At 39.8% G+C, this 24,452-nt stretch overlaps 5 protein-coding genes across 5 annotated transcripts; 3 read left to right on the top strand and 2 right to left on the bottom strand.

Annotated features, from left to right (window-relative positions):
* Positions 1-1,297: 1,297 nt before the first annotated feature.
* Positions 1,298-16,757, bottom strand: LOC139124541 (zinc finger protein 37-like). The gene is made up of 3 exons (XM_070690680.1): positions 16,601-16,757; positions 7,059-7,432; positions 1,298-4,354 (listed from the first exon to the last, which is right to left on the bottom strand). The coding sequence occupies exons 2-3, from the start codon at positions 7,398-7,400 to the stop codon at positions 2,276-2,278; spliced, it is 2,421 nt and encodes an 806-aa protein (XP_070546781.1). The 5' UTR covers positions 7,401-7,432; positions 16,601-16,757; the 3' UTR covers positions 1,298-2,275.
* Positions 9,358-10,599, top strand: LOC139124400 (uncharacterized protein C17orf113-like). Its single transcript, XM_070690534.1, has one exon. It carries the CDS (start codon positions 9,358-9,360, stop codon positions 10,597-10,599), a length of 1,242 nt encoding a protein of 413 aa, XP_070546635.1.
* Positions 11,066-13,335, top strand: LOC139124468 (uncharacterized protein C17orf113-like). The gene is made up of 3 exons (XM_070690606.1): positions 11,066-11,530; positions 12,011-12,337; positions 12,727-13,335. The coding sequence occupies exons 1-3, from the start codon at positions 11,351-11,353 to the stop codon at positions 12,925-12,927; spliced, it is 708 nt and encodes a 235-aa protein (XP_070546707.1). The 5' UTR covers positions 11,066-11,350; the 3' UTR covers positions 12,928-13,335.
* LOC139124399 (E3 SUMO-protein ligase KIAA1586-like) lies at positions 13,056-14,549 on the top strand. The gene has a single exon (XM_070690533.1). It carries the CDS (start codon positions 13,056-13,058, stop codon positions 14,547-14,549), a length of 1,494 nt encoding a protein of 497 aa, XP_070546634.1.
* A 2,096-nt stretch (positions 16,758-18,853) lies between the features above and the next one.
* Positions 18,854-24,397, bottom strand: LOC139124543 (zinc finger protein 479-like). Its single transcript, XM_070690681.1, has 3 exons — positions 24,318-24,397; positions 22,720-23,095; positions 18,854-22,354 (listed from the first exon to the last, which is right to left on the bottom strand). The coding sequence occupies exons 2-3, from the start codon at positions 23,059-23,061 to the stop codon at positions 20,288-20,290; spliced, it is 2,409 nt and encodes an 802-aa protein (XP_070546782.1). The 5' UTR covers positions 23,062-23,095; positions 24,318-24,397; the 3' UTR covers positions 18,854-20,287.
* Between the last annotated feature and the right edge of the window lie 55 nt (positions 24,398-24,452).

Below are 24,452 nucleotides of genomic sequence, written 5' to 3'. Positions count from 1 at the left end.
AGTGACATCAAAGACTTAAATGCTCTGTAGAGAATTGATATCAATGTGGCATTGTATATTGTAAGGCACGGTATATTTTCAGACAAAAGATACGACTGTTTCGGTGGATTTGGAATTGGGCAGTGTGAGACAAGGTATCTGACACCGAAACCAGGAAGGGGCATACGATTTATGGAATTATTCAGGGAGTCACAGACTTAGACAGAGATTTGGAACACTATTTCAAGAATTCAAAACTGATGACACAGTCCCCACTCGCACCATTAATTGTGATGCACATGCACATTACAATACAACGCCTGTGTGACAAGTTTGATTGAAATAAATTCAGGGATAGTTGAGTTATGGTTGAAAACATAAAAAATCGTAACAAAATGGCCGCCGGTGGCCATATTGGATCGTATTGCAAAATAAATTGACATGCATATGTACGCCACAGTACTTTATCCTTGCACACAGTTTGAAAAAATTGGCTCACGGGTGAGAGAGAAATGACTGCTGACAGACGGATGGACAGACAGACGGACCCAAATCTATAAGTCCCAGCCGGACTGCATCTGTGGGGACTGAAAATTCTGCAAAGGATGTAAGAGGATGTTGGTGCAGAAGATCACGTGATGCTAAGCGGAGGGCTATGCAAGACACCAATGTCTGAGGGCATGCTGAGTGGTATTTTCATGATAACATTTTTATACATCTCTTACATACACATGATACCATACAAAAAGACGTCTAGACATAAACTGCTACAATGTCTGTCTCAGAATCATTCCATTTGCAGTTATTTTCAGTACAGTATGGGTGTCTGATGTAAATTAGACTAAATCGCTGTAGTCAGGAAGCCAGAAACCTCAATATTTTATTTTGTTCACCACAAAACATTTATTTTATTACAGCTCATTGGCTCATTTGAAAAAGTTTGAGAGTCTGAATATCTGTCCCTGTGGTGCATTCTACCCACAGGTGCTTGGCTTGTCATATGGAGAATCTTTAGTATCTTTTCTTGTTGTATCATGTATTACAGTAGAGAAAATTCGCGAAGCAACAAGCCAAGCGCCTGTGATTCTATCTTAAACAGCCAGAAACACCACAGTTTAATGAAATGTCAACATAGGTTGTATGTGTAATATTATTGACAACTGAATTTCATGCTGGACTGTGTGATAAGGGGTTGTCCTGTCATACATAAGGTCTGTTGCTGTGCACAACATACTCCAACATCCCTTGTGCATATCCAAATTTGAACACGGCACTTGTAGCAAAACTGGTGACTTTGGCCAAAGCAGCTTCATATTAATGAAGGGACGCAACCAAAGTTTATTTGGCAAAGTCTTGCACTGATTGGAAAGCTATCTACAAATACGGTGAACTACAAACATGCATCAAACATTGATATGCTTCAGCTTTGCACGACATTCATTGCCAATTTCTTGGGAAGATGCAATGTTTATCAACAAGAACGTTGTGCAGACGGAAAAACCCCATCCCCTTAACCCTTCGAATGCTGTATTTTTTCCCACCAAAATTTTAGTGCAACATTTTACCAAACTTTTCTGTAATTTTTGTGATAATTGTGGACCAAATGAACTCAACATTTCATTGGCCACAGTTTTTTAGCAAAATTTTAGCAAAAATGTAACAAAAATTGACTTAGGTATATTTTTTAAGGGTGACAAAAATTGACTTTGGCACTCAAAGTCATCATTTTGTATTGTACACAATAAGATGTGTTTGCAAGGCTTTTTATCTAAATGTACTTGAAGGAAAATAATAACATTTCCTTGGCCCCCCCCCCCCCCCCCCCCCCCCGGAAAAAAAAAGAAAATAACATCAATAAGAACATCAAAAATGAAATGAATACAGGTACTCCATACTTTGAAACATAAGATTTGAACAAATGCCAAAATTTTCAAAGAAATTTCAGGGATTCCCCCCAATTATCATAACAATCAAAATTCACCATACACAGTTTTGACTCAGAAAGACAACTTACTGCCATTCTGTTGAGAAAATTTAACAATTTTAAAAACAGAGGAGAATCAAAAAACACCATTTACTCAAAAAGGCATCAGAATAAATCCACACAAGCTGTGAACCAGGAAAGTGTTGTAAAATTTTGAAAACTGGCACACTCTATCTTATCCTGTTCACCCCCATTGTCAGTGAGCAGGTCCAAACTAACAATTGGCTAAGGCCAAACCATTGTGGTAAAAAGGTTACAATACATGCATAGTCCCTCTATCACATGTAACTCCTATGTAAGCATCACTGGAAATCATAAGATCTGAGAAACTGCATCTGTTGTGGCATTGTCATGTGTTCCAATATCATTCGATTGTGTCATTGGATTTGGATGTATTTTCTCCATATGTTTTGCAAGATATCTTTGGCGGTGAAAACCTTGTCCACATATCTTACACACCACAGGACGTACTCCAGTGTGCTGCCTTCTGTGTACGTAAAGATTTGCCTTGTTACTGAAACTTTTACCACAATAATCACATAAGAAATTTTTTTCTTTTGTGTGGACGGCAGCATGATCTGTCAGATGTGCCCTACGACGAAAACTCTTTCCACATTGCTCACACATGTATGGCTTCTCTCTATCATGGGTATGCATGTGTTCACGATATGTGCGTCTGCCTTTAAAGCCCTTCCCACACACCTGGCAGTGAAAGTTCCTCTTATCCGAGTGTGATGTCATGATATGTGTCTGTAACACAGATTTATAAGGAAATCTCTTACTGCACACGTCACATACATGGTTCCACAATTCCAGCGGTGTGTGTTTGGTTTTTTTGTGTTGTACCAAGGCACCAGTTGACCTGAAGGCCATGTCGCATTGGTCACACTGCAACATACTGTCACCATGAATTTCCTTAATGTGTTTATACTTGCCTACCTTTGTGAGAAAAGTATTTCTGCATATTTCACAGGCAAATGGCTTCTCCCCGGGGTGTTCAGAGCTCACATGAGCTTCCAATATTTTCAAGGTTTTGTGATGTGTTCCGCAAATGCGACACTGGTTGCGTTGAAGCTTGGCATCCCGTCTGTGTTTTTGCATATGCTCAGAGTATTCTTTCAGACGTCTGAAAACTCTGCCACAATCATTGCACTTGTTTCTGACATTTGCCTTCCGCCTTCTCTTTTGGGGGCCTTCAGTTTTGTGCAATTCCATGTGCAGACTGTATCTTTTTTCCATTCTGAAACTCTTCCCACAATCCGCACATTGGAACTTCTCTTTTCGCTTCTTCCGTGTTTTCAGTGCCTTACCTGACCCTGCTTTCCGCCTGTTGGATTTCCGTGTTTGCGGAGTGTATTCTTCATCACTGTCGCTGTCTGCCTCTGGATGATAAGATGCATCATCATCATTGCTGCTATCGCCCTCAGCGTCACTGTGTAAAAATTCTTTTGTTTCTGTCAGTTCTGAAGTGACATCCAATGCTTTGGTGGCAGCAGTGTTGGAGTCACTCACGCCTTCCATGCTATGTTCTGCATCAGCTTTAAGTAGGCCAAAATCTGAGTTTGCAATGTTGTCTGTTTCTTCAGATCTCTTATTATTCCTACAATTTTTGTTCATTTGTTTCATATTATCATCCTCACAACAACCATGGCTCTCATTGTGTGCCTCTTGCAACACTTTATTCAAATCTGCCTCTTCCTGAACTAACTGGCCATCAATACTTGAGATTTCTCTTGTGATTGGTTGACAGGCATCATGTGATTTCTGTCTCATAGGTGATTGGTTATCGCAATCGGTACTTTCTATCTCTTCTCTTATATTTTCCAGTATTTGTCCTCCAGTATTTCCTGTCACAATATTTTCATGTGTCAGATCAGTGTCATTTCTTGATTTCTCACTTTGCATTTTTGTCTCAACACCTGCATTTGGAATATTTTCTAAATTTGCCGAAACGTTAGAATCTCCTGATGTCTTGATTATTCCTTCCAAAACATCCTTAGCATCTTGATTTTGTCCATCAATTCTCCTCTTTTGGCTATCATCTCTCAAATCACTTAGAAATGGTTCAACTTCTGAATGATTATTCATATGAACTGTGTTTATTGGCACTTCCTGACATATTTGGGCATCACCTGAAGGTGAAAGGTCATGTGATTCCTCTCTCAAAGCTGATTGGTTCACAGTAGTAGCCATTTCTTCTGTCATACTGTCCTGTTCTCCAGAATTTACCAGCATGATACTTTTTTGAACCAAATTCATTTCTTTCCATGATATTAGATCTTTTGTCATTCTTTCTGTCTCCGACAATTCAACTGCATCATACATAGCAATGAATGGAATTTCCTTGGTACTTCCGCCAGGCATACCGTCCAGGTCTTCATCTAAAACATCCTGTGTGGATATAGGTGAAAAAGGACAAGAGTTACTGCTGCACTGCCTGACACATTCTAAATCACTATGTGCTTTCATAAATATCAACAGTAAATACATGGTTTGTCAAATCATCTACTGTATACTACCGTACTCATCAGAGTATAAGCCCCTGCTTGTGTATAAACCCCCCAATTTTTTCAGAGGATTTTTGCATATGCATTACATCTGTGTACAGGGTTCTCCCTAGGATTTTTTGATAGAGTAGCGGCTAATTTGCATAACAGTTGCATAATTGGTGTTTCATAAAATTTGCATATAGTTTGTATTCACCAAAAATTGACAAAACAGGGTACTTCTGGAGTGGAGCCCCTCCACTGATTTTTTTTCAAAATGTAGTACATCCTAACTGAGTTGCATAAGCTTCTACCCTTGTTTATCTCAAATAAAGAAAAGTTAGGAGAGTATAATATACCGCTACAGTTGGTAAAACTGCTTCTCAGATCAAAGACGCTATTAAAAGATGTAAAACAATGAGACATTTAAGTTCCTGTTACAACATCGCTAGTGTGCCACGTTTTTTTAGTACATTTATCAGGGTTCTCTACCTCTGCGCACCCCCGGTACCAAAATAGAACAGTCCCATGATGTCACATCCGCTATTGTTTACTTTCATTCACGCATGCGATGTCGGTTTTCATTCTCTTCACATGCAATTTCAATTTTCATTTTCATTAACCCTCCATCTGTGAAGAGCTTTTACCAGTGACTATAACAATTTTTCATTGCTACGTTGCTGTTTTCACAAAGTACTGACAGTTTGATCTTTGAAAATTGGGTTGCTTTTACGTGCAGCCAACGCATGCCTGTGCTTTGAAAGGCAGTTCACACTATGCTATGCTATGCTGCTGCATGCTGTTGATCGGCAGCATACATGACGTCCAGTGTTCCAGCTAAGGCTTATTTGCGCGCTAATTGCGCAGTGTCGACGAACGCTCTCGCAGTGAAATTTCATGTTTTGCGCAACTTTAGTCTCTGTCATTTCAATCGGTATTAGTTTTGGAAACAATAACTCAGGGCGAAATGTGCGATCTCAGCGTAGATTTTACTTCCGCGTTTCGAGTCTAGCGCCCGTTGGCGGCGCAGTTGCCACCAACGTTCATTGTACGCTGTGACGTACCTCAATAAATTAGCATATACATGAACGGACCCAACTGTGAGGCAATCAGGCGGATCTCAAGTTGCGCACCCTCTCGAAACCTTAAAGGAAACACTGATGACGTCTTTGTTTAAAGTTTTGATTTCAAGATGTAAGTCGAGCTGAAATTTCACCAAATTGTAACTTCTGTATCTAGGGATTGTGTAATCAGTATGATTTGAAACAGTGATATAAACTATTTCGTCGGAAATCGTCGCTGACTTTTGCTGTCTTTTGCCATTGTGAACATTTTGCCGCTGAACCTCATAGCGTCGCCGGTAACGTTAGCGTCGAGGTGAGATCGTTTCACACCTCGGTACGTGTTATCGGTGTAGTCACTAGAGAGAGTAAGCTATGAACGTGTGGATGACGACCTGAAACCACTCAAAACGGTTGGTATGCTTGTTACATTGTTTTATTTTACAACAAAAGACATGGTTTGTCAAACGAGCAACACAGGCATGAAAAGCTTGATTAGGGACAGTTCCATTTACGATAGGATATCGGGTAGCGTATCGGCCTTAGTGATAGCGTATCGGCAAAAATCAAAGGATATCAGCCCCGATACGCTAAAACCCTCTGGGGAGAACACTGGTGTATTAACTCAAACACAGAAAAGTTAGGAGACTATATTTGGTCATTAAACTTGGTAAAATTACTTGTAGATGATAAAGAAACTATAAAAAGATGTTAAAACAATGGGAAACTGGAGTTCCCTTGACAGCATCATAATGACACATTTTTCCAGTAGTTGGTTGATTCTTTGACCCTGCTCGCCCCCGTTCCGCCGTTGTTTATTTTTATTCACGACCACTGTTTTCATCCTCTTACCATGCAGTTTCTTTTGTTTGAACAATTATCCTTTCATTTGTGAAGACATTTTGCTGGTCACTATTACAATTTTCACTGCTGTGTTGTTGTTTTCACAAGATGTAGACAGTTTGATAAAGGAATGTTGAGTTGCCTTTCCGTGTAGGCAATGCATGCCAGTTCACATTACTGTTGATCAGCAGCATACATGACGTCTTTGTTTAAGTTTGGGGTTTTTTGATTCTGAAATTTCACCAAAACTATTGTATCTACAGATTGTGTAATCAATTTCTTTGGATGTGTAAGTCAATTTTGAAAGCGATAGAAAGATCGAATGGTGTTGAAAAAATCATCCATAAAATTAGCATAAATTAAGCATCAATGGCAGATAACATGGGGTTGCTTGAATACAAGCCCCTCCCCTCGTTTTACCGCCGTTTTGTGTTGCCGAACCTGGGGCTCATGCATGAGTATATGGTATATCGGTATATGGATGCTGTTTGTATGACTCAACTCAAAACGTTAATACCACAAATAAACTTACATAGCCTTATGAGTGGGTCTACCGTTTTTTGTCACAAATTCGTTATGTATACCATGCTCAACCTGTCCATCCCACCATTCCCGGAAAACTTTCCACTGAACTCAATTTGGTAATTGTAAACTATAGATCCTCGGGTCAAACTTTGTCAAGAAAGCATTTATTTGAAAACAAACCTGAATCCACTGCAGATGATAGGCTTGAAGTTTAAATGGTGCTCGCAGTCTTTTCACATCAGGAGTGTACTTATTTTTCAACAGGATGGCTAAACACATCTCAGGTTGGCCTGGAGTCTTTTGAAAGTCAAGTTTGACAATGTATGCACGGACACAAAATCCTCCCCAGATTTCTACATCTGATTCTCTCAGGACACATTGGACCAGGATGGGATATGTGTCTGTATTCTCCTCTTGGATGTTGTTTCCAAGTACTTGAAAACCAAATTGTTTGAATAACAGATCATTCATAGTAGCATAGCGGCTTAATTGATGCAAGCCTAGTCTTGACTGTAACTCCATTTTCTTGTATTACTCATACAGAGAAAATATACCTGTAAGGTCAGAGAAAAGAAAGCGATTTTCAAAACAAGTCATCACTGATGACACAGTCCCCGTTTGATTATGGTGTTTGAATTACATGCTTGGTAGCTTCATTACAGGGAAGAGGGGCAAAGCTGTTAAATGTTGGGAAATCACATGACAGTGGTCTGTGGGGGTTCACGCCATAAACTGTGGCAGCCATATTGGCTTGCATCACACCATTAATTGATATGCACATGCACACTACAATACACAACATATATGCACGAGCGATAGCGAGTGCATATATGAAGTGAACTGGTCAAAATTGAGTGGTATACCATCTCTGGGTGTGATAACTGTGTATTGAAATTGTGGCGCTGAACACAAAAAACTGATTTTTGCTCAAGCTGAGAGCTCGCGCATATGCCAGCTGTGGTATATCGCCAATATACCACGGTTCTTTTTGCGTCTCGACCAATCAGATCGCTGTATTTGCGCCATCGATATACTGGTATGATATAATTTATATTATACCTTGGTCAATATCAGTGAATTTTTTGACGTTAGACCATCAGATCAGAGTTCGCGGTTACGCAAAAAAGTGCGTATTATCGCAGAAGAAATTTTACGCACGCATTTTTCTGATGGCAATGCGTTTGACTGTACGCAAAATACTGACGCCCATTTTGGGCGCTATTTTGATGACAAAACGGCATTTTGTCCACGGTCCCTCCAACCAAGATTGCATCAGAGCTATAATATGCAGAGAACTGTGAAATTGCAACATGCTGAGCGATTTTTTGCTTTGTGAGGTTGCGACCCGTCAACAACTGACTACTCACATGGGTGTTGCCTGAAATTGTAACAATTTGAGCAAATCATTTCGAGCGATTTTTACATTTTCCTCCGGGCAAACAACCACACTTATCATATCACCGACACGACAGCGTGCGTGCTGAGAGGCAGCGTAGCTACCTGTAACTGTTGCCACCATAGCTCATATATCATGTCAAAGCAATCCTCGTTGCTATCTTTCAACTTTAGTGCTTCGAGTAAAAAACTATCGGAAGCATCGCAAGATGAATCTTGTACAAGTTCAAGCACTAAAAGGGCTGACATGCCAGCCACGACTACTTCAGAGTCTACCACGTGCACCGCTACCGTGTCCTCAGTGACATCAAGTTCAACGTTGACAGCAGTGAAACGGAAGCGCAAGCAACCCGGCACGGGAGAAAGTCACACTGAGTTTCAAAGCTGTTGGAGCATCGAGTATCCGTGGCTTCGCTCACAAGTTCAGGCCATAGATAATGACAAACAAAGAATTTTGCTGTTCTGTATGCTGTGTGAGAAAGCAAATAAGAGGAACGCGTTTACTCGTGGGTCTCCAGATTCACAAAAATCTGCGATAAAGCGTCATATGAAGACCGATGATCATCGTGAGGCTGCTGTGGTACGATCATCGCAGGATTTAATGCGTGATTTTTCTAGTAAAGGACTTTCCGAAACTAAGGGAAAACAGCGAGCAGTCCTTCGTACGGTCTATTACATGGCTAAGGAGGAGATACCAGACCGAAAATTCGTGTCGTTGATTTAACTGCAACGTGGAAAACGGATGCGAATACTTGAAAACGGAGACTTACACGCACCACGACAGTGTTAAAGCCATGCAGGGAGCATTAGCTGACACAGTACGTGAAGAAATTTCTCAGAAAATATCCGATTCGCCGTTTGTTGGCATACTCGTTGACGAAACAGTCAATGTCACGGTTCATAAGAAGCTGATCATGTTTCTGAAAATTGTTGATGATGGAAAACCCGTACAATATTTATTGGGAACTACACTGTTTTAAACGGTACAGCCCAAACAGTAGCTGACAAAATTTTATCAGTAATCGGTGATCATGGAATTGAAATATCGAAAGTCATGGGTCTCGGCTCTGACGGGGCTTCCGTCATGACGGGTAGACATAACGGTGTCGGCGTACGATTGAAACATCAGAATGTATATCTTATCCATGTCCATTGTGCCGCACACCGGTTGGCACTTGCAGCAGCCGATGCTAGTCGCGGTGTCAAGAAAGTTACGGAGTATAAAAAGACCGTGAATAACATTTTCAACTTTTTCAAGTATTCTGCCACAAGATACCAGAGATTACGAGAACTAAATAAAATTCTCGAAAGCGAAGATGTCCTAAGTTTAAAAGAGCCTTGCTCAGTGCGATGGCTGTCTTTCGGCCGAGCCGTCAAAGGAATTTACGACAACTGGCCAGCGCTTGTCATGGAATTCGACGAAGAAGCAGCACAACGTGACAACGCAATTGCTGGCGGTCTCTTAAAGCAGATCAAACAATACTCGTTCCTCGCCATCACGCATTTGCTGATGGACGTACTGCCAATCATGGACCGTTGCAATCTTGTATTCCAACGAGAAGATGTCAACTTGGCTACTATCGAACCGATGGTCCAATCAACAATCGCGTCTCTACAGCTATTATTAGAACCAGACAGTCTAGGCGAACATGAGAGCAAGCTGACGAGGGAAATTGAAAACAATGTATATCGTGGTCATTCTCTAACTTACGTAGCTGCCAATCACATCGAAGGTTATGCAAATGTTAGGCGTGACTTCATAACGTATCTCATCGAACGACTGCGAGCACGATTTCCCAGTGAATGTATTGATTTTCTAACGTGCCTCGATAAAGTTCTAAATGCCAGCAAATATCCAGATCGTGATGTTGAGATCCGTGATTATGGCACAGAGTCTCTGGCGACACTGATTGCCCATTTTGGTGCTACAAATCGCGTTGAAGATGGCGTGCCGATGGTAGCCCCAGTTCATGGGCCCGATTTGCGAGCCGAGTTTACTCAAATGAAACTGACTTTGCGTGCCCACGGACGACCCAATTTCTGTGAATCTTGTCGTATTCTGATAAACGAATATGGAGAGCTGTTTCCAATGTTCCGATTGTTAGCCTGCATAGCTCTGGTGATTCCGGTTTCGTCCGTGCCCTGTGAACGGGGATTCAGTTGCCAAAACCGCGTACTCACAGCAAGACGTAATCGACTAGGCGACGATCATGCCGATGACCTGATGCTCCTTACAATGGAAGGACCATCGGTTGCAGACTTTCGTTTTGACCGAGCACGGGAAATTTTTGCTTCACGTGCTAACAGAAATCCCATTAAATTCTAGAGGCACATTTTTTATGATTACCGGTATGAATGTTTACCACTGTTACAGTGTTAGCTACAGCAAAGAGCGAGAGATGTTACCTCTATGGTTGCAGTGACTCAGAATACCACGTTGCACACTGTCAGTGATGTGTGATTTTGATCAGTTTCGTATTTTTATTTTTCATTCAATTCAAATATGTTTCTCTGTATCAGTATGAATAACGGTACATCAAAATATCATGTTACTATTAAAAATATCGTCGTTATCGTAAACATTTATTACAAGCTGTGCTCTCGCTGTCGCTCGTAACGCTCGTAAATTACGAACAAAAATGAAAATTTACGAAAAAAAATGAATGTGTGATCGGCCATTTACGAACAATTTTGTTGTTTTTGAAGCATGATTTTCGTTTGAAAATATCAATCACATCTTGATTCTAGGCCGATGGTCGAATGCAAATTTATCCTGTCTTTTTGAAGCCGGATTTTCAGTTCAAAATAAAAATCGAGTCGCGATTGCCGGCCGATAATCGAACGCAAAAGTTATCTGGTTATCCTGCATCGCGCATGTACATGTACACAAGTCACATGGTTATTACCCTTTGACCGGCCTCCGGCTACATGAGCATGCATTGCGCTAAACGTTTCAAGATCCCCGTTCTGTACGCGCGATAGTAGTATGCTTTCATAGATCACGTGTATCAAGGCAGTTTCGAGATACCCTACATTGTCACGTGCTGTAAACTTTTTCATTAGCATCAAAATTGAAAATGGCAGGCAGGGTCAGCGGGTCTCGGGGATCGAAGCGGACATCGACAGCCGTAAACACGCTAGATACATACTTCCCTGAGCTAAACAACAATGATAAGGAAAAACAAGCAAATCAGGAAACTACAGAGAAAAGAAGGAAGGTGGATCGAAGTAGCGCGAAGTTCTTGCCTGAGTGGAAGGTGAGTCGGTCGGTCATTTGGCATGTTATTTGAGCTGGGTCACATGTTTTTTCCTCGCTTGGTGATCGAGTTTGCAAAATTTGAACGCATTTATCAAATTGGTTACATTTTTAAAAACTATTTCTATCGAAACTCACGGCAAATTTAATTACCTAGTTTAGTTTTCCATTGATGATTATACTGTTTAAAATGTTCATTTTTGTTCGTAATTTGTGAGCGACAGCGAGAGTACAGTTATGGAAAGTACTACTGTAAAAAAATCACTATCGGCAGCTCTTTGTGGGGGAAATTGGTTTCTCAAAAGAAAACTAACGAGGACCCAAGATTCAGTCATGGGTGAGTCAAAAGTATTTCAAATGCTTTGATGAGCATCAGTCTAGTCGGGAGTCCGACACGGCCATTTATTCACATGTCAATGTGATAACACTCATCCCCTGGACTATACACTAGATGATGAACAATTTCACTTTCCCTCTCAAGGCATGTTTTCCGTGGCTAGAGTATGACCAAGACTCAAAACTTATGAGCTGTAAATGGTGCAAAAAGGCTGGGAATAGAAATTCATTTACTAGTCCTGGGTGCCCATATCTCCTGAAAGATTACTGCACGAAGCATGCCAGGATTAGTGACCATAAAGCTGCTGCTGCTGCCCGAGTATACGCGCCTGCCTTTCAAGATGTGGTGTCAAATGCTTACTGCAAGGAAGAAGCCACTGTGAAGGCTGCCATGACCAATATTTACTACATGGCAAAGAAGAACTGTCCAAATGATCATTTCAGTGACCTGAACTGGCTGACCATAATGCAGGTAGGGTTTCTGCTGAAATTTTTCGGATTTTATGCATAGATTCAAAATTAAAATAAAGATTTCTCTTAAAATTTGTGTTTATGAAAACACTGCTGATGTAAATAAAGTCAATTTTTCTCGCCTTTATAAAGTATACCCCAGTCATTTTTTTTCAGATTTTTGCCAAAATTTTGATAAAAAAGTGTAGCCAATGAAATGTGATTTCCATTTGATCAAAAATTATCAATAAAATTACAGAAATATCATAAAATTAGTAAAATAAATACTAAATTTTGAAAAATCACAGCATTCAAATGGTTAACCTGTCTTTGTATAACATGTCTTTAAACATATAAAAAAATCAGTCAGAAACATGATACAATTTCATGTTTTCATTTTCTTATTCATAGGGTTGTGATGAGCTGAAGGGACTAAAGGTTGATGCACATACTAATTATGAGCACCCTAATTCCATCCACAGCTTCCAAGAAGCCATGAAACTGGTCATAGATGAGAAGATGGTATTGGAGCTTCAGCAGTCTGAGTTCTTTGCTGTACTGACTGATGAGATGGCAGATATAGCCATGGATAAAACTGTTATCATTATTTAAGATACCTTGTACAAGGCACAATCAAAGTTAGATTTTTTGAGGTTGTAGGTTTAGATGGAACTTCAGCTGATGACATTTATAACACAATTGTCAGTGTTTTGGAGGGCAAGGGTTTGAAACTGAATAAAATGTGTGCTGTTGCCACAGATGGTGCCAGTGTTATGACAGGGAAGCACAAAGGTGTCACAACTTTACTGAAACAGGACAACCCATTTATTATCAGAACACACTGCATTGCTCATAGGCTTGCCCTTGCAGCTGCTCAAGCTTCACATGCTATACCATACCTTGACAAATTTGGAGAGAAACTCAACCAAATTTACAATTACTTTCACTACTCAACCAAACACAAATCAAAACTGACCAAGATCTTCTCTGTGTTGAATATGGAATTAAGGAGACAATTTGTGCGCCCTGTGATACCAGGGTGGTTATCTGTTGGTGGAGCAGTTGATGCTGTTTTAGCTAATCTCAATCCCCTCATCATGTGTCTATCAGATGATGCCTACCCTAACACTGGGACTGGTGATGCCACTGCTGTTGGATTGTTTAAATATGTGACAACATACCAGTTTCTTGCAACTTTACATTTCATGTCAGATGTTTTAAAACAACTGAATTTCCTGAGTAAGACATTCCAAAAGTCTGACAGTGATTGTTCAATTGTGTACTCACATGTTACAGCTAAAAGTGACACTTTCAAAAATATGAAAGTAAATGCTGGTCAGAGATTACTTGAGTTTCTGAATATGGTACCCAATGAACCAGATGAAACTGGTAAATTTTACCTGAAGATGTTTGAGGTAGGCAAACCTGTTCAGCCATCATTTGTTCTCACTCTCCCAGAAGGGGCAGAGGGTATTGCTATCAGTGACAATCAAAACTACAGGAAGTGGTTTCAGAGTAGCAGGGAAAAGTACATAGATAAATTAGTATCAAACCTCAGTGACAGATTTGATGATCTTGGTCTGCTTGGTGCATTCAAAATTTTTGTACCAAGTAATTATCCACCAACTTCTAGTGAGGAGTACAAAACATATGGTGAACAGGAGATAGATGCATTGTGTGAGCACTATGGTTGTGAAAGAAATGGCAAAGATGGTAGAATTTGTAAACCAGTCATTGATTCTTCTGCCTTGAAAGATGAATGGCCTGATGTTAAAGGTATATTGTCTTGCAACTACAGAGGCATGCCCTATCAGGCAACTTGGCAGCAGATACTGAACATGAATGTTTTGAGCTCTTATCCCAATGTGTCCATACTAGCAAAAATTAGTCTTATCATACCAGTCAGTACAGCAGACTGTGAGAGGGGGTTTTCCCGTTATAATTTGATCAAAACAAAACTCAGGGCATCCCTAAAAGTATCATCTGTCAGTTGCCTGATGACTCTGGCGATAGAGGCTCCCCCTTTGAGAGACATGAATACTTTCAACTTTCACAGGGCTTTCCAAATATGGGGTATGAAAAACAGGAGACTGATGTACAATGTTCAGTCTAGAGGTACAACTGCTGATGATGTTGGTGATCATGACCTGATGTGTAGATTACTCAATAATATTCAAAGGTTGGCCAAAATGGCACACTGTTTGGGTGAGGATATCCCTGAGGATGAAACTTAGAACAGTTGAATTGTATCATGACTAATGTATTCTGAAGTTTTATTGAGTTTTGCAAATGTGTTCAGCATTAATAACAGAATAAATGTGTGAAAAAGCATGAAGTGTTTGTCAATTTTTGTATGTCTGTCTGATTAGGTAACTGAAATGATCATTTGGGCAGTTCTTCTTTGCTATGTAGTAAATATTGGTCATGGCAGCCTTCACAGTGGCTTCTTCCTTGCAGTAAGCATCTTGAGATGCAGGAGTAATACTTGGGCACCAGCAGCATGCTTGTACAAATATTTTAGTATTTGTGTCTTGATCATACTCAAGCCACAGGAAGCACACCTTGAAAGGGAAAGTGTGAAATTGTTAGTTTATAACTTCTATGTAATTTCCAAATGATGAAATATGGAGTGACAGTATTGGTTTGTAAAAATCGGGGGGGGGGGGGGGGGGCCTGTAATTTTACTTACTAATTTTTTTCAACCTAAATTCGTAAATTTACTAACAGTTTTGAAAAGCCAGGGAGAGCACAGACAAGTGTCAAAAAAATTAATTACAACAGTTTTGCTCACGGTTGAATGCGGAAGTGGCCGATACGCATTCAGATGACGACGATACGCATTTTTGCTAAACCTTCGCGTACGTGAAACGCATTGCCAGAATTTCGACCGCGAACACTGTCAGATTATTACTGATAAAGTTTCTGATTATCTTGCATTTTTGCCCCAAATGTTTTCTTCATCTGCAAATTTACTGGTATCGCCAAAACTATAAAATAATAAGTTGCTAGCAATGATGTACCCCCTCCTGGCCAATAACAGACTCAAGCAAACTTTGCACTACACAATGCACTCAACTTTGCCTCGTTTATTATGCTGTGTAAAGTTTGCTTTCGTCCATTTAAGGGCCGGGAAGGGGTCCAGACACTTCGCACCAAAACCAGTTCGCCCCACACAACTTCGCCCCAAAACCATTTCGCACCAAAACCACCTCGTCCAAAGTACTACCTCGTCCAAAGCCCCTTCGCCCCAAGTACCACCTCGTACTAAAACCACTTTGCCCAAAGTATTATACCATCAACTCGTCCTAAAACAACGATGCCACGATGTATCATAACGTTTATTTTACATGCAACTTATTTTGGCTACCACGGAAACATTTATTGATGCATGAAACCATAAACAGTAAACTAAGAAAGAAGAAACACGCAAACTACTCAATGCTACAACTCGGCTGCCGTGCACGGAATCGCGAGATGTCATTTCCTCGAAATGTGTACAATTTCAAGATTTCACTGTGTCCTGGGATGATAGAAAGGTGATGGAAACTTCGATAGCAGTTGTTGGTTATTTTCAGCTTTACCGGTTGGCGATATGTTTGGGGCACAGTGGCATTGTTTTGGGGGCAAAATGGTTTGGGGCGACGTGACTTATGGGGCGAAGTGGTTTTGGTACGAGGTTGTTTTGGTGCGAAGTGGTTTTGGTGCGAAGTGGTATGGGACGAGATGGTATGGTGCGAAGTGTCTGGGAACCGCCGGGAAGGGGGGTACACTATTGCTTAAAAATAATTACTGTGGGCGCTAGACTTCCCGTGCCCCTTTGTATGCTTTGGGTTTGAACTGGTGAGTACCGATCACAGTCGCTTGTGTTACGACGGCTGCTGTGTTGTATGCATTAGAAGACACAGCGGCCGTCACGCATCGGTTCACAAGCGACTGTGGTGCTGATAATAATTTGGTATACCAGCACACGTTGTGCAAACAGATTTGAATCCAGATCAAACGTGAACTGGACGTTCCCGCAGTAAATTCGTGGGAAACTGAGGGATTTCCTCGTGAAAACTCAACTGTAAAATAGCAAATTTTCCACTGTGCACTTGTCTTTGTCCATTATATAATTTACGGATTAAGGATTAAAACTACCACAGCCACTCGGGGCGAGAAAATTTCGCTTGCCATTGAGTTTACTCATTTCAATCGATCGTTACCGTATTCAATTTGAGTACAGTACAAGATCCGGAGAAGCAAGATCAACGGGCCCCGGCGCCTATGAAACTGTATTACCTACCATAGACCAAACATATGGTGAAGCCACAATGCACTAGAGGAAGAAACCCAACACTGCGTCTTCGATAACTCGACCCAATGCGTCGTTGTTTGTTCTCACACTGGCGAAAGGTCGTCGATGCGGTTGAGGTCAAAAGCCACGTTGCTGAAGTTAGACAAGGTTGCGATTTCATTTCGTTTTCGGATTCGAGTTCGAATAAACGACCGTATAAGGTGCTGAATTTGTTAAACTGTCAGTTAAAAAATCCATAATATTTGCAGGATATTTGATGAGTTTATTACTGAGAATTGTGAGTATATAGAAAGACATAGTTAATAAATGCATAAACCGAATAGGAAACTTGTGTAGGTGTGAATCCCCAGGGATGCGCACCCGAAGCCTATGACGTCATAGCGTGCGTTTCAGCGTTGCAGCCATTGTGCTTCTCTGAGACGGTAGTGCCAAGAAAATACAGTATCAAATTCGTCACGTTTTCGACTGAAATCGACGTCGTGAAAACCCTGTTCAGTTGACAAACATGAATACATAGCGGAGGTAACCGTGATCCAGACAATTTGCCTCTTTCCGCAAGAGGGCGCACCTTTATTGCCCATCACTGAGTGCACAGTGCAGCGTGCAGCATATCTCCACAGCAATGTTGTATAATGCATGGCCGTAGCCTTACCAAGGCCAAGGGGGCAGAACCTAGCTTAGCTAGGATTTGGGTAATTTACATAAATTTACATAATCTGCATATATTATTTGTTGCCTGCGCATCCGTTCTATAGAAGTCCTGGTCATACTGCGAAAACTAAGCTATAATGATACACAGGCCAACAAGAAATGAATAGTCTAAAATGTATTTTTTTTCATGATTATTCTTAAGAAAGCTTTTAATGAAAATATCAAATGTGATTCAAGTTGGATTAATTTCAGTACTAGAATTACATGAAGTTGTTATCAGAGAAAGGTCTTCAAATCTTTTTCTGTAAAATCAAAGTTTCAGCTTTTCAAGTGTGTACGAAAGAAATTGGAGAAAGATTACATTGACTCCTGGATGAGTCAACTTTATAATGATGAAAGAAAAAAGACTAGTAATGGTAATAAATTATGTACTTACAGAGTGTTTAAATCAAACTTTACCATCGAACATTATTTGCATAATATTTCTGACTTTGGCCCGAGGTGTTGTCTTACAAAGTTTCATGTTAGTGACCACAATTTAGAAATTGAGCCAGGTAGGAAAAAACTAAAATTCCCTTACATGAGAGAATTTGTCGTAGATGTAATATGAATGAAGTAGATGATAAATGACATCTAATTTTTTCTTGTACTAATTTTACCAAGGAAAGAAAACATTTATACAATAGTTGTGAAATTACAGATGACAGACTCACTGATGTTTACAAGAGAAAAGCTGTTATCATCAACATCATGAGTTACAATGCATTACCATTAGCAGTTTTCCTGAAAAATACAATTGCTTCCTCCAGTGACTCTGCCCAAGTTGGTAATTAGATATTTTGCAAAGTTGTTTACTCATGTATGTTCATTGTTGCATTTATTGCATTTACTGATGCAATTCAGTTATGTAATTATGTAATTTTCCCACTTTGTACTAAGAGTACTGTACCTTACAACACTCTCTGATAGTGTATGTTGAGTACTAATAGATGTTCAATGTTACCAAAAAATCACTGGTAGTGTCATCAGGCAGAGGTTGCTGAGCGCTCATTGGTTGAACATTCTGTGATGTCAGCCTATACGATTTATGCTAAAACTAAGCAACATCTGACTGATGACCTGAGGAAGTTAAACTGTAAAAGGCAGTAAGGTCGATGTTTTGCAAGTGTTCACGGAATCGAGGATCGATATTGAAACTGTATTTTTCATTTGTCTAAATTTTTCTGGTTCGAAGTATTTTATATAAAAAAGACAGAAAATGTATATCATGGAAAACATGCAATACCCAAAAAGTGGGTGAAATCTGTCGTCTGTGGGAGTGATTAGTGTGGCTACAGCTGAGACTCCCTAGGTAAATCATAATTATCCATGCCGTGCACAATCTCAGAGTCTGTACGGAGATTGCGATTATACCTCTAGAAAATAGGTTAGCTTTATAATACAACTAATATACCGTACCCCTGGTTAAAAATGGGTTGAGTTCCTTATAAAGATACCCATAAATTCATCCTAATTAATTTCACCAGTCAATAAATTTAGTGATGAGAGTCCACAAGATTTTACAGTAAACAGTGAAATACGACAATCCTATTTACCTTTCATAATAAAACATTTATTATAACAATGAAATTTGTGCAATGTTTATTTATTTTGTACATTTCAGGGTTCTCCACAAGGGCAATTTCAGGAGCGGGCAACCCGTCTGTTTTTGGAACAATCTATTCATATGCTAATAACTGTACTAAAGAATACATTTCCACAACAAAAAATATATGCATGCTGTGATTTAAATTGGCCACCCTCTGTTTTTCTTAGCCATTGAAAACACTGACATTTAAACAAATTGAAGTATAAATGTTTTTTGTAAAAGTTGTTTTCCTTCTTCGACACATCCTCTGTTTTGCTTAGTCGTTTAGAACTCTGCAAATGCAAGTGTAGTTCTGCTCACTCATTTCATAAACACTTTATGACATCAGAGTATAGTGGCTATGTAAGGTATCAAAATGCAATGAACAAATCATGGTTTTATTTCAAAATAATGCTTACATTATCATTTCCCACGCCTTTGCCTCCTTTCCAGATCAGCACTCCCACAATGCACTTGGTTACAGTTGATACACAATACACAGTAAAACCACAGAACCAACTTAACAGCGGAACATTTGGGCTATTTCAGTTTTCTAGCTCTTACGTTAACAAATACGTGACTGTCCGTTTATATCAGCTTTTCAAACACCTGATCTGATTGCTCTAATATCTGGTTGATGTATTACTTGGATACCGGAGCATAAGAATCAAATATGTAACTTTTGGATAATTTAAGGATGAATTTCTGTCAAAACTTTTTCACAGATCTGGGTTTGTGCTGTCTGCAGCTGTTCATATGGGACCCCTACGATAGCTCTGTTGCTGTGCACATACTCCCAACATCCCTTGTGCATATCCAAATTTGAACACGGCACTTGTAGCAAAACTGGTGACTGCGGCCAAAGCAGCTTCATATTAATGAAGGGACGCAACCAAAGTTTATTTGGCAAAGTCTTGCACAACGTCTTGCATTGATTGGAAAGCTATCTACAAATACGGTGAACTACAAACATGCATTAAATATTGATGTGCGCGACATTCATTGCCAATTTCTGGGAAAATGTAATGATCTTCAACAATAAAGTCATGCAGATGGAAAAACCCCATCCCTTAAAAGAGTTACCATCGTGTACAAATGGATTTCCCTCAGAGAGACAAATTACTGCCATTCTGTTGTGAATTCTTTTACAATTTTCAAAACAGAGGACAATGAAAACACCATTTACTTAAAGAGGCATCAGAATAAATCCACACAAACTGTGAACCAGGAAAGTTGTAAAATGTTGAAAACTGGCACACTCTATCTTATCCTGTTCACCCCCATTGTCAGTGAGCAGGTCTATACTAACAATTGGTTCAGGCCAAACCATTGTTGTGAAAGGGTTACACGCACAGTCCCTCTATCACATGTAACTCCTACGTAAGCATTACTGGAAATCATAAGATCTGAGAAACTGCATCTGTTGTGGCGTTGTCATGTGTTCCAATGTCATTCGATTGTGTCATTGAATTTGGATGTATTTTCTCCATATGTTTTGCAAGATATCTTTGGCGGTGAAAACCTTGTCCACATATCTTACACACCACAGGACGTACTCCAGTGTGCTGCCTTCTGTGTACGTAAAGATTTGACTTATTACTAAAACTTTTACCACAGTAATCGCATAAAAAGTTTTTCTCTTTTGTGTGGACGGCAGCATGATCTTCCAGATGTGCCCTGCGACGAAAACTCTTTCCGCAATGCTCACACATGTATGGCTTCTCTCTTTCATGGTTATCAACGTGTATACAATATCCGCCTTTATATTTAAAGTCCTTCCCACAAACCTGGCAGTGAAAGTTCCTCTCATCCGAGTGTGATTTCATATGCTCCTGTAACATAGATTTATAGGGAAATCTCTTACTGCACACGTCACATGCATGGTTCCACAATTCCAGGGGTAGGTGTTTGGTCTTTTTGTGTAGTGTCAAAGAACCAGATGACCTGAAGGCCATGTCGCATTGGTCACACTGCAACATACTGTCACCATGAATTTCCCTTGTGTGTTTATACTTGCTTTCGATTTTGACAAAAGTTTTTCTGCATATTTCACAGGCATATGGCTTCTCCCCGGGGTGTTCAGAGCTCACATGAGCTTCCAATATTTTCAAGGTTTTGTGCTGTGTTCCACAAATGCGACACTGGTTGCGTTGAAGCTTGGCATCCCGTCTGTGTTTTCGCATATGCTCAGAGTATTCTCCCCGACGTCTGAAAACTCTGCCACAATCATCGCACTTTGCCTTCCGCCTTCTCTTTTTGGGGCCTTCAGTTTTGTGCAATTCCATGTGCAGATTGTATCTTTTTTCCATTCTGAACATCTTCCCACAATCCGCACATTGGAACTTCTCTTTTCGTTTCTTCCGTGTTTTCAGTGCCTTACCTGACCCTGCTTTCCGCCTGTTGGATTTCCGTGTTTGCGGAGTGTATTCTTCATCACTGTCGCTGTCTGCCTCTGGATGATAAGATGCATCATCATCATTGCTGCTATCGCCCTCAGCGTCACTGTGTAAAAATTCTTTTGTTTCTGTCAGTTCTGAAGTGACATCCAATGCTTTGGTGGCAGCAGTGTTGGAGTCACTCACACCTTCTTCCCTGCAATGTTCTACATCACCTTTTTGTAGGCAAAAATCTGAGTCAGGAAAATTGTCTGTTCCTTCAGATCTCGTACTATCCCCCATATTATTGTTCATTTGTTCCATATTATCATCTTCACAAGAACCATAGCTGTCACTGTGTGCTTTTTGCAACAATTTATTCAAATCTGCTTCTTCCTGAACTAACTGGCCATCGCTACTTGAGATCTCTCTCATGATTGGTTGACTGGCATCATGTGATTTCTCTCTCATAGGTGATTGGTTATACGAATCAGCACTTTCAATCTCTTCTCTTATCTTTATTTGTTCTTCAGTATTTCCAGGCACAAAATTTTCATTTGTCAGATCAGTGTCATTTCTTGATTTTTCACTTTGTATTTTTGTCTCAACATCTGTGTGTGGAATGTTCTCTACATCTGCGGGAATGTAAGAATCTTCTGATTTCTTGATTATTCCTTCCAAAACATCCTTGACATCTTGATTTTGTCCATCAATTCTCATCTTTTGACTATCATCTCTCAAATCACTTAGAAATGGTTCAACTTCTGAATGATTATTCATATGAACTGTGTTTACTGGCACTTCCTGACATATTTGGGCATCACCTGCAGGTGAAAGGTCATGTGATTCCACTCTCAAAGCTGATTGGTTCACAGTACTGGTAGTTTCCATTTCTTCTACCGTAGTGTCCTGTTCTCCAGAAATTACTGGCATGGTACTTTTTTGAACCAAATTCATTTCTTTCCATGATATTTGATCTTTTGTCATTCTTTCTGTATCGGACAATTCAACTGCATCATACATAGCAATGAATGGAATTTCCTTGGAATCTCCGACAGGCATTCCATCCATGTCTCCATCTAAAACATTCTGTGTGGATATAGGTGAAAAAGGACAAGAGTTACTGCTGCGTTGTATGGAATTTTCTGAATCTCACATTAAAAATCACTGGGTGTTTTCATAAATATCAACAGTAAATACATTGGGTCCATTCTCCTACTGTATACTGTCCATGTTATTTGCATGACTTAAGTCAAAACAATAGTACCACAGATAAACTGACATAGTCTATGAGTGGGTCTGCCATTATTTGTCACAAATTCATTATGTATATCATGCTCAATCTGTTCATCCCACAATTTCTGGAAAACTTTCCACTGAATTCAATTTGACAATTGTAAACTGTAGGTCCTTTTGTGAAACTTTTTAAAGAAAGCATTCATTTGAAAACCAACCTGAATCCACTGCAGATGATAGGCTTGAAGTTTAAATGGTGCTTCCAGTCTTTTCACATCAGGAGTGTACTTATTTTTCAACAGGATGGCTAAACACATCTCAGGTTGGCCTGGAGTCTTTTGAAAGTCAAGTTTGACAATGTATGCATGGACACAAAATCCTCCCCAGATTTCTACATCTGATTCTCTCAGAACAGATTGGACCAGGATGGGATATGTGTCTGTATTCTCCTCATGGATGTTGTTTGCAAGTACTTGAAAACCAAATTGTTTGAATAATAGATCATTCATAGTTGCATAGCGGCTTGATTGAATAAATCCTCGACTTGATAATAGCTCCATGTTCTTTCTTCAAATGAAATCCTGTAAATAAGATCTGGGCAAAAAATATATTAGATACAAAAGTTAAAATAGGAAACGTGTTGATTTTTTGCTGTTCTTGACTTTACTGTAACTGCATCAAGCTCTGTAAAATATGAATATAAACTATTTAGATTATGATCAAATAAGGAGCCGTCAATAATAAAAGCTGACGCACAACAAACGTAATTCTTTCGTTTAGGGGGAGGGGTAAAAGCTCATTTCGTTTTGTTAGCGTCAAAATTGCATAAAGATTTTTGTCTATTGTTTTAATTTGTCATGCTTTTCATATGAACTGCAGATTTCATAATGAGTAGTACACTTTGCAAAACAAATTAACTTTTAATATGCAAACATCCAGATATCTTTGATATATATCTCCAATACATTAAAGTTATGCACCTGAAGAGTGCTGAAAATTGAAATTGTATGATGCAATTTGTGGCTGGTATAATGGTTTGCCAAACAAACTTTCAATTTGCAAACATCCAGGTACCTCTGATAAATATGTTTGATATATAAAAGTTATGTGCACAAAAAGGGCATGCCGAAAAATGCAACCGAAGGATGCAATTCATGGCTGGTATGTTGGACAAGTATGAGCCTGTGTTGTAATTCAAAAACACACTGAACCCCCCCCCCCCCAAAAAAAAAACAAACAAAAAAAAACAAAACAAAAAAAAACAAAACAAAACAATCCAAACAAACAAACAAAACAAAAACAAAACAAAACAAAAAAAAACATGGTGACACTGATAATGGACTTGGACTGAACCATGAGGGTGAAAGGGTTAGGCTAGGCAGATATCAAGTCGTAACATATGATGAACATTTAGTTTATAACTCACACCACAACAGACAAATTGAAGAAGAAATCTGGAAATCAGCTTAATTGGGACGATGTACCAAGCATTCGGTGCTGTATTCTGTAGCCTGGACCCCAGTCTCCGCTTTTGGACTCCTGTGGTCGGAGCGAAGAAATGGTGTAGGCTATGAACTCTGATGATCGGATGGGGTCTTGATAAAAAAAATGTTGATTACAACCACAGGTGCCTGGAGTTGCCAGTGTACCGGTATGAACATAGAGAGAATAGGCTCTTCTCTCTATTATTGTCTACTGCACTCAGTCGGGGCCTCTGGCAACTCCAGGCACCTGTGATCTGCCCGTCCGCAGTGATCCTTGGAGTACTGCAAATGTAGCGAGGCAGGGGCATTGAAATATCCGCCATGTAACCTACCTCACTACACTGTATAAAACAACACGTTGTCAATCAATATACCGGTATTATCAGAGAGACCAGGAGAGGCCAGGAGAAGAACATATCATATGCAAGGGCACAACCATAGAAGCAAATTCTAAAAGTGCGCCACCA

This window comes from Ptychodera flava (assembly GCF_041260155.1).
Source record: "Ptychodera flava strain L36383 chromosome 23 unlocalized genomic scaffold, AS_Pfla_20210202 Scaffold_24__1_contigs__length_23054250_pilon, whole genome shotgun sequence".
Classification (NCBI taxonomy): domain Eukaryota; kingdom Metazoa; phylum Hemichordata; class Enteropneusta; family Ptychoderidae; genus Ptychodera; species Ptychodera flava.
This window is presented reverse-complemented; position numbering and strand designations above follow the sequence as displayed.

What these genes read in the sequence shown, in the direction of transcription:
- LOC139124541 (XM_070690680.1), bottom strand. Translation starts at nt 7,400, where the DNA reads ATGGAGTTACAGTCAAGACTAGGCTTGCATCAATTAAGCCGCTATGCT. An exon ending in ATCATCTGCAGTGGATTCAG is followed by an intron (nt 4,355 to 7,058) that starts GTTTGTTTTCAA and finishes ATATCCACACAG; the next exon opens with GATGTTTTAGATGAAGACCT.
- LOC139124400 (XM_070690534.1), top strand. Translation starts at nt 9,358, where the DNA reads ATGACGGGTAGACATAACGGTGTCGGCGTACGATTGAAACATCAGAAT.
- LOC139124468 (XM_070690606.1), top strand. Translation starts at nt 11,351, where the DNA reads ATGGCAGGCAGGGTCAGCGGGTCTCGGGGATCGAAGCGGACATCGACA. An exon ending in AGTTCTTGCCTGAGTGGAAG is followed by an intron (nt 11,531 to 12,010) that starts GTGAGTCGGTCG and finishes TTCCCTCTCAAG; the next exon opens with GCATGTTTTCCGTGGCTAGA. An exon ending in ACTGGCTGACCATAATGCAG is followed by an intron (nt 12,338 to 12,726) that starts GTAGGGTTTCTG and finishes TCTTATTCATAG; the next exon opens with GGTTGTGATGAGCTGAAGGG.
- LOC139124399 (XM_070690533.1), top strand. Translation starts at nt 13,056, where the DNA reads ATGTGTGCTGTTGCCACAGATGGTGCCAGTGTTATGACAGGGAAGCAC.
- LOC139124543 (XM_070690681.1), bottom strand. Translation starts at nt 23,061, where the DNA reads ATGGAGCTATTATCAAGTCGAGGATTTATTCAATCAAGCCGCTATGCA. An exon ending in ATCATCTGCAGTGGATTCAG is followed by an intron (nt 22,355 to 22,719) that starts GTTGGTTTTCAA and finishes ATATCCACACAG; the next exon opens with AATGTTTTAGATGGAGACAT.